Source organism: Panthera onca, chromosome E3 (assembly GCF_046562875.1).
Source record: "Panthera onca isolate mPanOnc1 chromosome E3, mPanOnc1 haplotype 2, whole genome shotgun sequence".
NCBI classification, from domain to species: domain Eukaryota; kingdom Metazoa; phylum Chordata; class Mammalia; order Carnivora; family Felidae; genus Panthera; species Panthera onca.
The window spans coordinates 4,891,599-4,905,519 of record NC_138354.1 but is presented as its reverse complement, the minus strand read 5'-3'; the positions used below and the strand labels follow the sequence as shown (position 1 = coordinate 4,905,519).

General features: G+C 46.5%; 1 protein-coding gene across 2 annotated transcripts in view; it reads right to left on the bottom strand.

The window, feature by feature from the left end:
• Nucleotides 1-2,124: 2,124 nt before the first annotated feature.
• Nucleotides 2,125-13,921, bottom strand: part of DAGLB (diacylglycerol lipase beta) — a 35,602-nt gene continuing 23,805 nt past the window's right edge. For both annotated transcript variants that reach the window (XM_081791677.1, XM_078439718.2), the window contains 4 exons: nucleotides 5,076-5,144; nucleotides 4,921-4,993; nucleotides 3,047-3,297; nucleotides 2,125-2,957 (listed from right to left, as the gene is read on the bottom strand). In XM_081791677.1, coding sequence (XP_081647803.1) covers nucleotides 2,762-2,957; nucleotides 3,047-3,297; nucleotides 4,921-4,993; nucleotides 5,076-5,144 — 589 coding nt within the window. In that variant the 3' untranslated portion in view covers nucleotides 2,125-2,761. The remainder of the gene's footprint in view (nucleotides 2,958-3,046; nucleotides 3,298-4,920; nucleotides 4,994-5,075; nucleotides 5,145-13,921) is intronic.

Sequence of the window (13,921 nt, the reverse complement as noted above, 5' to 3'; positions counted from 1 at the left end):
TAAATCCTTTATATCATTCTGAAGATTGCTTTATTTTTGAGTATTTTTTAAAGATGTTTTTAAAAGGCAGTTTCAAGACCATGTAGTTCTGACAGTTTGCTACAAAAACCGCTGTCTCCCATCACACCCTCCCCCAAGGCAACCAGTTTGATTTCTTTTAACCTTTGTTAGTTATTTATCTCCACATGGCTAAGTGATGTAGCTTTTTACCTCCCAGTTTTTATCACCAGTTGCTTAGCAAAGAGAGATGCGTAGGGCCGGGTGTGGGGGAGAACACAGAGCCCCCACGCGGTTCCCAGCTCCCTCCCCACCCCAAATCTCCCCGTGTTCACCGATCCAAACCGCCAGCTCTCTGGACCCGTCCCGCTGGGTGTCTGGTGGAGGCTTCGTCACAGAGGCGTGTGTGCCTGATGCGACCGCCGGCTCTTTGCTTCACCCTCCGGCCCCTCTCCCCTCCGTGGGGGTCTGGCGAAGTCACGGGACCTTGGTGCTGGCAACTGCAGTTTTCAGATTCAGCCGTTACCACTGGTCCTCCCGGGAGCCCCGGCTCTTTCCCAGTGGCACCCCGCCCCCGGCATACCCTTCCTTCCCGATCCTGGTTGGTGTTCGCTATTTAGCATCCGTGTTACTGTGCAGATGCGCCTGGCTGAGCCACTGAGGAGCAGGACTGTGCGGCACAACTACTCGTTTCTTTGAGGATAATTAAGACTATTTGCTCTTCTGTGTGCTTCATGATTTAACTGCAGACTTCCAGCCGATACCGAAATTCCTCAGGATGTCTGCTGAGTTTCAGCAATTTGCATTTTCCTAGTCTCATCCTCTGGCCACCACTTTTCTTACGTGTCGATGTTGAGTTTATTTTTTTGTAATCTCTACCTCCAACGTGGGGCTCAGACTCCGACCCCAAGATCAGGAGGCACCGCTCTACCTACCGAGCCAGCCGGTGCCCCCGGCTCCTTGTCTCTTAACTTGCTTCCTCTTGCTGAACACATTCTCCGGGCGTTTCCTGAGAAAGAAGCATGTGGGGAACCCGTGCTCTCACGCCTCGGCCACTGCAGTTGTGTGGGATGTCTTCCCGCCTTGCACACCCCGTGCGGCTGCTGTCCCTTGTACTTCCCCCTCTGTCCTGCCTGCCCTTCTGCAGGTGGCTGCCGCCTGGCTGCTTTGGAGTTCATCTTTCTTGCTTTTGACTTTCAGGTGTTCTCACTCTCTGCCACTTTTTCAGTCTCCGGATCCGTCTTCTCTGTCTGCAAGCTGTGGTGGGGGTAGCTGGAAGTTTCTCCTGGTCGCTTGTCTCTCACGTGCCTGGCGGTCCTTGGCCCCGAGCTTAAAGGTCGACAGCCTCTACAAAACAGATTGGAAACCAGCCCACAGGTGGCGTCCACGGGCATCTCAGATCTGTCAGCTTTCTGCCCCGAGTGTACAGGAACTGTGTCTAGAACCCAAACTCACAGCAACTGGACATTAACTGGCATCTCAACTGGAGTTTTCTAAATGGGCCTTTGCAGGTTTGCGGAACCTAAGGCGTTAATGGCTGTGACAGCTCAGAGGCCCTGAGGGAAGGGTCTCCAGAGGTCAGATAACTTGGAGAATCTTCATGAAGGTTCTGGCAGCCAAGGGTGAGAAGCCGAGAGACCTCATCCCCTTGCCTTCAAGTGCGCTGCTGTCCGGGGGCCCCCTCCACCCCAGAGCGAACCAAGGGCCAGATTTCTTCCAGCTTTCTGGCAAACCAGCTCACCTGACTAGTCCTGTGCCACACTCTGTCCCAGGTGCCTGGGGAATCTGAGCTGTAAACCAGGGCAGTTCTGGTCTTTCCTCCTCCACGTAAGATCCTGTTTCCTCCAGTCAACCATTTGTTCCTTCTCTTCTTTCCCCATCCTGGTGTATTTATGCTTTTTAAAGAGACCAATTGACCGTCATTTCCTAGCGCTTCGGTGGGGGTTAAATCAGATGCCTCTGCAATCTCAGTCTTTAGCCCGAGCTCCAAGAAAAAAACTATCCAAGAAGACTTCATTTTTGTTCAGACAGAAAGCTTTTCAAACGCGATTGCTGTAAAACTACCCAGTAAAACAGGCCTTCCCGCAAACATCCAGTGGAAGAGTACCTCACTGTACAGACACGAACGACACGTGTAAGTGCTTTATTATAAACTCCCTCGGAATTCACTGGCTGACGTCCAAAAGCCAAAGTAATAGGTGAAAATAAAGCAGCTTGATGTTGAGCTGGAGCGCCAAGGAGCAGTGGCCCCAGTTCCCAGCCTGACCTCGGGGCTGACCCTCAGCGCCACCCAGGAGAAGACCCATCTGTACCCTTACAGTGACGCACTAAGACTGTGTAGCCAGGAAAATCCAGTCTGCCGGGTTCAGACTCCTAAACAGTGGTAAGACGAGACCCTGTCAGTGAAAAGGTGGGACGGGGGGGGGGTGAGAGTCCACAGATCCGTCAGGTCCTTAAACCTGGCCGTGGATCCCAACTTGTGCTGGGACGGTTCTGAGATCATCAGGGAATTGCCCTGGAGCTTCCCGAAGCTTCCTACACGAGTCCCGTCATCTCCGTGTTCTCTCCTGACACCCGATCTTGCTAACGCTGTGACCAAAATGACTTCCCAAATCGTTCCGTGATTCAGAAGACCACCAAATCTAGTACCTGTCGGGTTCCTATCGACGGACATCCACCGGCATCACGGACGTCACTCTGCTACTGTCCACGTAAGAACAAAAGTGTGAGTCTGCCGTCCTCGAGCGGTTTAGAGTAGCTCTACTTACACTACGTCCACGTTGGAGCCACCTCCGGGGGGACAGAAAACGTAGGCGGCCCTGTCGGACACCACGCTGTCCAAGGCTTTCATCAGGACGTCGGGCATGTGGTCCGTTAACATCTTCGGGCCGATGAGTATTTTGCTGAACTGTGATTCGTGTGCCCACCTCGCACTATACCGAGCCGCGGCGCGGCAAAACCTGAGACAGACAGAAGCTGAACTCGCGGAGCGCCCCCCCTGGCTGGAAGCGCGCGTCAAGGGGGACCGAGCCACGCCGCCCGCACTCACCTCCCCGAGGTGCCTTCTTCCTCCAGGTGGATGATCCTGCCGGGAGGGTAGAGATGGGGGTACTTGGCGGGGGACTCCAGGGGGGAGTCGCTGGAGAAGCTGTATGTCGGGGACCCGTGCGTCAGCAGGCTCTGCTCCCCCAGAAGCGGCTGCGTCAGGTGTCCCTGGGCACCCCCGTCCAGCTCTGTTGGAAGGTTGTCAGGGTCGCCTCCGAACAGCTCATACCAGCACCCGCGCAGCAGGATCTTGTACTGAGGGGAGAGCGAGAAGGCAGGTGCCTGTCACCCAGTCCTTCCCGGGCCACACAGACCTCGGACCACAGCACTTGCTGCGGGACGGTGACCTCAGAGCTCAGATACCTCCCTGGTTTGTTTAAACCACAGGTCTTAGGAGCGTGGACCTCGGTGGCCCGAACTCCTGTATCTCTTGCACAACGAAGCCACATCAAACTTGAAGCAACAGTAAAAACCACATCATGCAGATTTTGAGAAAAAGTTACCCTTAATTCTTTTTAGGCAGTTCTGCCAACCAGCTTCATTCTTTCCCTTAAGCACATTACTTTTTAAAAATTTGAGGAGTGGGGGGTAGTTGGTAAGGAGAAAGCTTATTAAAAGAATTTTTTCGAAAGTCAGAAAACTTTGTTTTCATAGTAAATTAAATCATCAAAAACTCTACATCCTTGGGGTGCCTGGGTGGCTTGGTCGGTTAAGCGTCCGACTTCGGCTCAGGTCATGATCTCACAGTCCGTGGGTTCGAGCCCCGCGTCGGGCTCTGTGCTGACAGCTCAGAGCCTGGAGCCTGTTTCAGATTCTGTGTCTCCCTCTCTCTGTGACCCTCCCCCGTTCATGCTCTGTCTCTCTCTGTCTCAAAAATAAATAAACGTTAAAAAAAAAAATTAAAAAAAAGAAAACAAAAAAACTCTACATCCTTGTTACCACCTATCATCCGCTGCCTTGAAACATACCTCTAAGAATCATGTTTATATTACTTCTTTAAATGTTCATTTATTTTGAGAGAGAGAGAGAGACTGTGAGCCAGGGAGAAGGGCAAGAGAGAATCCCAAGCAGGCTCTATGATGTCGACACCTGACACGGGGCTTGATCTCCTGCACCGTGAGATCATGACCTGAGCCAAAATCAAGAGCCAGATGCTTAGTCGACTGAGCCACCCAGGTGCCCCTGAGAATCCTTTAAAAAATAATAATAATAAATAAATTATATGTGTGTGTGTGTGTGTGTGTGTGTGTGTGTGTGTGTATGTTTCTTTTGAGAGAGTGAGCTCAATTGGGGGAGGGGCAGAGAGGCGAACAGAGGTTTGGAAGCAGGCTCTGAGCTGTCAGCCTGGTGCGGGGCTTGAACCCACGAACTGAGAGATCATGACCTGAGCTGAAGTGGATCATTTTTAAATCTGCCCTTAAAAAAAAAAAAAAAAAAAGTTTTTTTTTTTTCTCAGTACATCATGGATATCTTTCTCTGTTGGTAAATGTAAATTTATGTCACCATTTCTAAGGACTACAACATTCCATGGTATACTAACAATTCTTAAACTCTATTTGGCAGCCTTATTTTCTAAGCTTTGGGACCAAAAGCATCAGAATACTGTTGGTCACAAGACAGGGCAAAGAAAGCGCATCACTGAAGTGGAACAGGGAAGGTTCTACCACAGTCTCTAACCGTGGCATTTCAGGACCGAGCCGTGTGCTTTCCTTGGCATTGGCCCCGAGCCCCAGATGGAAGCTGTACCCCGGGGAGAGAGAGCCTCAGGCAACGGCATCGAGTGCGCTGGGCTAAGAGCCTCTGAATTGAGAAACTTCCTCTCGGGGCACACGCGGCCTCCAGCTCCTGCAGACCCTCTTCCGGGCACCCCCAGGTTACCTTGGGCTTGTCACAGTGCGCGATCACTCGCAAGATTCTCTTCTTCAGATCTCCCAAGTTGGTCACACTTAACCTGTTTAGCAGAAGACCAGATTGAAGCTCGAAGTCCGGTCTTTCAGCTGCCCCGAGCCCCGAGGAAGCGCCGGCAGACTCACCTGGGGATGATATCCTTGCCTAGCACAAGCGACACGGTGAAGTTCTTGGAGTGTTCATAAAGGGATTTGCTGAAATTTCAGAAAGATGAACATTCGTCAGGTTTCAGGATCATATTGCCCGCAAAGAGCTCCAAAGAGAAACCAAGCAACTTTGCCAGGTGACGAGGTCAGTTTTCAGAGACTTGGGCTGTTCTCTACCCTTTAAAAAAGGGGAAGAGAAAGTAGAGAGCATCCAATCGGAGCGACTCCTTCCCCGGATTCTAGTAAAGCCACAACAGCCGTCAGCCGGATCGAGACGGCAGACCACGCGCGTGCTTGTACCCTTCGCCCCCGCAGCCCCGCTTGGAGGGACCTAACAGACACTCTTGCCGGGCTCCCGGGGGGCTCAGTTGCTTAAGTGTCCGACTCCATTTCGGCTCAGGTCATGATCTCACAGTTTGTGGGATCCAGCCCCAAGTCGGGCCCTGCAAAGACAGCGGGAGCCTGCCTGGGAATCAATCTCTCCTCCTCTGCCCCTCCCCGGCTCGTGCAGGGGTGTGCGCGCTCTCTCAAAATAAATACACTCCAAAGAAAAAACACCAGCTGGCAAAAACGGAGAAGGACAGATACAAAAGGCTATCACTGCTTACAATAGCAGAGGCTGGAAACCCCAATGTCCACCCCTGGAGAGCTGTTCAATTCATAAACCACAGTACGTCCAGGGAGTACCGAGTCCTCAGCAGCAGGATAGTGAGGGTGGCCTGTGCTGCTGTGGGGTGGTCTCAGGACACACGGTCAAGTTACAAGTTACAACAACACCCACGGCAGCATGAAGACTTAGCTACCTTTTATCGAAGAGGAGGAGGAATGCAAAGTTGTATCCGTATTTGCTTTTATATGTAAATAGGTGAGAATTATGGAAAAGCGAAGTTAAAAACTAATGGTGACCTCAGGGAAGAAGGATGGAAAGGAGATTTCTCTGAGTGTCTCTTGCTCTGTAGAGTTGTCTTTGGAACCATGTCAGTGTTTTACATAATCATAAAAATTAAAAGAAGGAAAGCACTTCCTAGCATCGAGAGTGAAAGAAATGAACCTAGCGGTGTATTAGCCAAACGGAAGGATTATTTCAGGTGACCTTCCAACAACAGAAGTTGGCTGTCCATCCCTGGGGGGGATATTACATAAGAACAAAACCAAGTGTAAAAAAACCCAAACCGCCTGCAGCAACCCTCCCACTATCAGCATTCCGAAAGTGGTCAGTCTGTGTGGCCTCTGCACACATACATAGGTGCGCACACGGCTCTGCGGACCTACTAAAAACCGGGCCTCAAGGAAACCAAGATTTTTAGCATAAGAGAAAAAAAGATACAATTTCGGTAAAAATCCCGATCTTTAAGTTGAAAGTGTCAATATGAAGTAAGGATACATTTTCTCTTTGGGGTAACAACAGCATTTCCTACCTCTTAGCACTGAAAAGGCCTAGAAACCGTGACCCCGCCCGGCAGGAATGGGGCACCCGGTGCCCGGGTGACAGTCTCTAATACCATTTCCTACTCAAAAACAACACAGTACTCCATGGAGAGACGGTTGCTGCTTCCAGATGGCAGGACCAGGCAAGAAACCTGAGAACGTTTTGCGGTGCCAGAAAGGAGACACCTGTCCGGACACCCGGGGCCGTGGCAGGGTGAGAAGTCTGGTTTGAAGGGACTCCGCTGGCCAAAAGGGGACCGTGGGAACATCAGCAACTCTGCTGCAATGGGCTGAGATAGTTTCAAAGAATTAAGGTCCACCTCTGGAGAATGCTAGAATACCGATTCAGCACTCGGCACACAGCTAAGGACAGGGAAGGATTCAAGCATTCATGCATCTGTTCTGCTTAAACTGTGAGAAGCTTATACCTCAGATAACCAAGTACTTGGAAGAAAAGCTTTTTTTTTTTAATTTTTGGCTAATAACTGTAGAAGGAATGCCAGAATATCAACATCTTGCAATCTCTAATAAAATATGTACATATCAGTTATCAGCTGCCAACGTCACAGAGCCCAGCAGACTGGTGCCTCCTGAGGTGATCCAATAGGAATCACGTACCATTCCCACCACGCATTACAGTCAAAAAAAATCAACCCCGAGTCTGTCAAGTTTCTAGACATAATTACCATCTTCTAGGACACACAGCCAGCGGTACGCAGGAACGTGTTACGTGACATGGTGAATATACGAGAAAGGAAATCCAGAATGTGGATTCTCCACAAGTAACCTTGTTTCGGAAATAAAGAGGGAAATGAGAAATCTATACATTAAGAGAGTTCACAGAATTTCTGTTGTCTGGATTGCCTGCATGTACACTACTAAATGTGATTAAAAACGAACCAAAAAAAAAAAACACAGTTACAAGACAAATCCACTATATCCAATGTGAGAATCTTGTTTGGAATTTATAACTTTTATGAGATCATTGGGAGAACGTGATCAGTTAGTTACCAGTACGAAGAAATTATTAACTTTTTAAAAAAGTGCTCTACGCTATAGAGATCAGCATATTTACAGATAAAATGATAGGTCTCAGATTTGCATCAAAGTAATCTTGCCATGGGATCTGTGGGAAGCAGGGGGTACCTGAAGATTCATCGTGTTAATAAACTACTGAAGCTGATTAAATGGTGGCTTCTGCTCTTTTGACCTTGGTTTGAATTTGTAATTTCTGTATGAAAATTCCATTTTTAAAAAAAATTTTTTTTTTTAACGTTTATTTATTTTTGAGACAGAGAGAGACAGCATGAATGGGGGAGGGGCAGAGAGAGGGAGACACAGAATCGGAAGCAGGCTCCAGGCTCTGAGCCATCAGCCCAGAGCCCGACGCGGGGCTCGAACTCACGGACCGCGAGATTGTGACCTGAGCTGAAGTCGGACGCTTAACCGACTGAGCCACCCAGGCGCCCCTGAAAATTCCATTTTAAGATGATCATAAGCACTGAAGAGAGCATTAGTGATCTCGTAAAGAAATCCGAAGAACTATCCAGAAGGTAGCACTAGAAACAAAGAAACAAGGTATGAGAGACAAGTTCACAACGTGCAGTAAGAGCAAGGCAGTAATGCCTGTCTGATGGGAGGCCCCCAAGGAGTGGGAGACCGCAGAGGCAGCCATCTGCCACATGTGACTAGGCCTTCACAGATTGGGGGATCTAAACCTTTCAAGCAAGATACATTAAAAGGAGATTCTACAAGCACTTAGGAAAAAGCAAACACCCATGTAACCTGGATGCACCTTACTGAGTAAAAGAAATGCAACACAAAAGACAGTGTATTGTAGGATTCCATTTATGACATGCTAGAGAAGAGAAAACTACAGTGACAAAAAGATCCTTGGATACCTGGGGGTGGGTGGAAGGGACTGACTGCAAAAGGACACAGGACATTTTAATGGTGATCAGCCCCGAAAGGAAAAAAAAAAGAGAAAACTGTCATTTGTGAAGTTATTATATACAAAAAAAAAAAAAAAAATCTGCAGAGGAATTCTAATTAATAGGGAAATTTAACAAGGCTGTTGGATACAAGAGGAAAGACAAATTTCTATGAGCTTGATCTACGTCAGCCAAAGGAGAAAATGATAAAATTTAATTGGAAGACATTAAAGGGTCCCGGAATATTTGAAAAGCGACTTTATATTCAAAGGCTGGAAGGCTCAGTAATGTGTTAGTTACCTCCAGAGTGAACTAGAAAGTAAAGGCAGCTGAAATAAGAACTAAGCTTTTTGTTTACGGAACTTGCAAAGTTGATCCCAAAATTGATATGAGGTGCAAAGGGCTAAGAACAGCCACGAAGCTCTTGCAAAAGCAAAAGGCACGGGGATTTGCACCACTAGAGGCCAACACTTTGTGTTGGCAGCAGGGGAAGGGCTACGATGTTGCGCTGTGTGAGGGGGAAATGACTGGATCCCAGACTCACACCGCACACAAAAACGCAATTAAACACAGACTAAAGATCTACCTAAAGGTGAAAGGCCAGACTAAGAGCTGTTGGAATAAAGATGAGCTTCGAATCCTTACGATAGAAAAAGATTTCTCTAAAAAAATTTTTTTTTTACATTTATTTATTTTTGAGAAACAGTGAGACAAAGCGTGAGCGGGGGAAGGGCAGAGAGAGAAGGAGACACAGAATCTGAAACAGGCTCCAGGCTCTGAGCAAACGGTCAGCACAGAGCGTGATGTGGGGCTCAAATCCACAAACTATGAGATCATGACCTGAGCCAAAGTCAGACGCTCAACTGACTGAGCCACCCAGGTGCCCTGAAAAAGATTTCTTAAATAAGAAACAAAAATCATAAATGAAAAGGCTGACAAATGAAGGTTAAAATCAAGAACGCAAGGAAGTGAAGACAGGACTCAATGCAAGTACAGAGCACATTGAGGACCAGGAGAGCATATTCACAACACTTACTTGCAGCTGCAAAAGAACGGACTACATAATATACGTGTTTGCAGATCGAGAAAGCAAAAGACGACCTGACAGAAAAATGGGCAAAAGGAACACCACCAAAGTGGAAACTCAACAGACAAGGAATCCAGTTCTATAAATTCTGAAACCACACAAATCCAAACTGCTATGTGGAGACCTGAATATAAGCAGTAAAACTACTTTTTAAAGCAAAGGAAGAGGGGCGCCTGAGTGGCTCAGTTAAGCGTCCGACTTCGGCTCAGGTCACGATCTCGCGGTCCGCGGGTTCGAGCCCCGCGTTGGGCTCTGGGCTGATGGCTCAGAGCCTGGAGCCTGCTTCCGATTCTGTGTTTCCCTCTCTCTCTGCCCCTCCCCTGTTCATGCTGTGTCTCTCTCTGTTTGAAAAATAATAAACGTTAAAAAAAAAAAAATTAAAAAAAAAAAAAAGCAAAGGAAGAATTTTCACAAAGGTCAAGACGGGGAGTATCTGCAGGGAAGGAGAGGACGCACAGGGAATTCTAAGTCACTGAACACTTGGTTTCTCAACGTGGGTACAGAGCGCTGTATTTTTAAATCTACTTTGTTGAGGTGGACACAGCAAAATCACCCAGTGTGAGTGGACAAGTCCTGACAAATGCTTTAACTGCTTAACTGCCACCACCATCACAATAAAGAACGTTTCCAGCACCCCCAAGAGCCCCCCTGTGTCCTCTGGCCATCAATCCCACCCCCACCCCAGGAGGTGAGATAACTGGAATCCTACAATAGGTCTTGTGTGTAGACTTTTCTTCACATGGCAAAATGCATCCACATTGTAAAGATGTTTGCTTATCCTTCTCAGAAAATGTAAATTTTGTATTAAATGTTTCACAATCTAAAAATTCAGTTAAAAAAGTCATTCCTGGGGCACCTGGGTGGCTCAGTCGGTTGGGCGTCTGGCTTCGGCTTAGGTCATGATCTCACAGTCTATGAGTTCGAGCCCTGCATCGGGCTCTGTGTCTCTGAGAGACAGCTTGGAGCCTGAAGCCTGCTTTGGATTCTGTGTCTCCCTCTCTCTCTGTCCCTTCCCTGATCACACTCTGTCTCTCAAAATAAAATAAAAACATAAAAAAAAAAAAAAAAAAAATTAAAAAAAAGTCATTCCTGTTGGGGCTCCTGGGTGGCTCAGTCAGTTAAATGTCCAACTTTGGCTCAGGTCATGATCTCGCAGTTTGTGGGTTTGAGCCCAACATCAGGCTCTGTGCCGTCAGCTCAGAGACTGGAGCCTGCTTCGGATTCTGTGTCTCCCTCTCTCCCTGCCCTCGCCGGCTTCCTCTCTGTCTCTCTCTCAAAAATAAATATTAAAAAAAAATTTTTAGAAGTCATTCATGTCTTTTGATATGTATAAATGTATATTTTAACATAAAAAGAGCTTTAAGGGGCACCTGGGTGGCTTAGTGGGTTAAGCTCAGGTCATAATCCCACAGTTGGTGAGTTCGTGTCCCGCATCTGGCTCTGTGCTGAGAGCTCAGAGCCTGGAGTCTGCTTCAGATTCTGTGTCTCCCTCTCTCTGCCCCTCTCCTGCTCACACTCTGTCTCTCTCTCAAAAGTAATAAACGTTAAAAAAAAAAAAAAAAAAAAAAAAAAAAAAAGCTTTAAAAATTGGAAAGGTATACAAATATTTATATATAAATATAATGGATGGAATTATAATTACTAAATATAATTATAATTACCAATAGTACCACAAAATGTAAATTTCCATCCATAGAATAAATATGGCATAACCAGATAATAGAATACTCAGCAGCTACATAAAAAACATGCTCTCAAACAATATTTAAGGATATCATGTATACAAAATATTATGTCCGGGTGACTGGCTGGCTCAGTTGATTGGGCCAACTCTTGATTTTTAGCTCAGGTCATGATCCCAGGGCTGTGGGATCCAGCCCTGTGTTGTCAGACTTGACGCTGAGCATGGAACCAGCTTAAGATTGTGTCTTTCTCTCTTTCTGCCCCTCTCCAGCTTCTGCTCTCTCTCTCAAGTAAGTAAAAAATGTTAATATGTAAAACATAGCCACACACAAGCAGCTAGAAGTAAACAAACCTAAATAGTTACAATGTGATTTCTGGGTAGAAAATCTCTGATCTTTCCACTTTTTTACATTTTCCAAAACTTCCATGATGGATACAAATTTCTTTGTTCCTCCCCTTTTTCCTTCTTTTTAAATTATAGCACAAACTTCTTTTATCATTAGGAGAAAAAATTATGTAGGATTAAGTATGTTAAGTAAGAAAAGAAAAATATACTTTTGAACTTAAAAAAATAATCAGGAAACAAATTCAGGAGAGTTGTAGGCTACAGGACGACTCTGGACATAACACGGGGCACAGTATTACGCAGGTTCGGTTGCAGTAAAGCAAATACTGCGGTACAGCGACTAACGTGAATCGTTTGGTTTCCCAGCGCAGAGAAGTTCTGTTTACACGCGTTGCAGTCTATTAAGTGTGCAACGTCTATTTAACTTTTTTTAACGTTTCTTTATATTCGAGAGAGAGACAGAGCTCAAGCGGGGGAGGGGCAGAGAGAGAATGAGACACAGAATCTGAAGCAGGCTCCAGGCTCTGAGCTGTCAGCAGAGTCTGAGGCGGTGCTCAAACTAATGAGCTGCGAGATCCAAAGCAGCTGAACCAAAGTCAGACGCTTAACCCACTGAGCCACCCAGGCGCCCCAAGTGTGCAATGTCTATTTAAAGTGTGCAATGATGTGTCTACAAAAACAATGTACACACTGTAATTAAAAAATACTTTAGGGGCGCCTGGGTGGCGCAGTCGGTTAAGCGTCCGACTTCAGCCAGGTCACGATCTCGCGGTCCGTGAGTTCGAGCCCCGCATCAGGCTCTGGGCTGATGGCTCGGAGCCTGGAGCCTGTTTCCGATTCTGTGTCTCCCTCTCTCTCTGCCCCTCCCCCGTTCATGCTCTGTCTCTCTCTGTCCCAAAAATAAAAAAAAATAAAAAAAAAAAAAAAAATATTAAATAAAAAAAAATACTTTATTGTGGGCGCCTGGGTGGCTCAGTCGTTTAGGCGTTCGACTTCGACTCAGGTCATGATCTCACAGTTTGTGAGTTCGAGCCCTGCCTCAGGCTCTGTGCTGACAGCTCCGAGCCTGGAGCCTGCTTTGGATTCTGTGTCTCCCTCTCTCTCTGCCCCTACCCTGCTTGTGCTCTGTCTCTGTCTCTCAAAAATAAATAAACGTAAAAAAAAATTTTTTTTTAAATACTTTATTGCTAAAAAATGCTAACCACCATCAGAGCTTTCAGTGAGTCATAACCAGCCATCACACGTCAACATAACAAAATAATGAAAAAAATTGAAATACTGCAAGAACCTTTAAAATGTGACAAAGACATAAAATGAGCTGATGCTGTTTGAAAAGTGGTCCCAACAAACTTGCTTAAGGCAGGGCTGCCACAAACCTTTATTTATTTAAAAAAAATTTAAAAAGTGAAGCAGTACCTGCGAAGCACAATAACACAAGGTATGTACTTGTATACAGGAATCTGTTGTTGGCATAAGCTAATGAGCTATCGGAAAGAAAAATAAGAAAGCAATCCGACTTACAGTTGCACCCCAAAAACACGAAGGAATCAGTTTAACCAAGGAGGGGCAAGACGTGTGCACTGGAAACCCTAAGACCTGATGAAAGAACTGAAGACAAGAATAAATGGGAAGCTTTCCATGCTCGCGGACCGGGAGAATTAATACTGTCAAAATATCCACACTACCCAAAGCAATCTAGAGTCAGCTCAATCCCTATCTAAATTCCAATGGCATTTTTCACAGAAATAGACAAAATAATCCTAAAATTTATGCGGAACCACAAAAGACCCCAAATCGCCAAAGCAATCTTGAGAACGAAGAGCAAAGCTGGAGGCATCATGCTCCCGGATTCCAAACGATATTATAAAGCTACAGTAATCAAAATAGTATGGTATTGGCATAAAAACAGACACACACCCCAGAAATAAAGCCAACTAATTTACAACATAGCAGCAACAATATACGAGGCGGCCAGAACAGTCTCTTCAAGCAATGGTGCTGGGAGAACCGAAGCCACGTGCAGAAGAATGAGCCTGGACCCCTATCTTACACCACAACACGACCCAACTCAAAATGATGAAAGACTTAGATATAAGACCTGAAACCATAAAACTCTCAGAAGAAAACAGGCAGTGAGCTCCCAGACATTGGTCTCAATGATGACTTTTTGGATCTGACCCCAAAAGCAAAGGCAACAAAAGCAAAACTAAACAGGGAGGGACCACATCCAACCGAAAAGCTTCTGCACAGAGGGAACGACCGACAAAACGAAAAGGCGATCTGCGGAATGGGAGAAAACATTTGCAAACCATACCTCTGACAAGGCGTTGATACCCAAAATATATAAAGA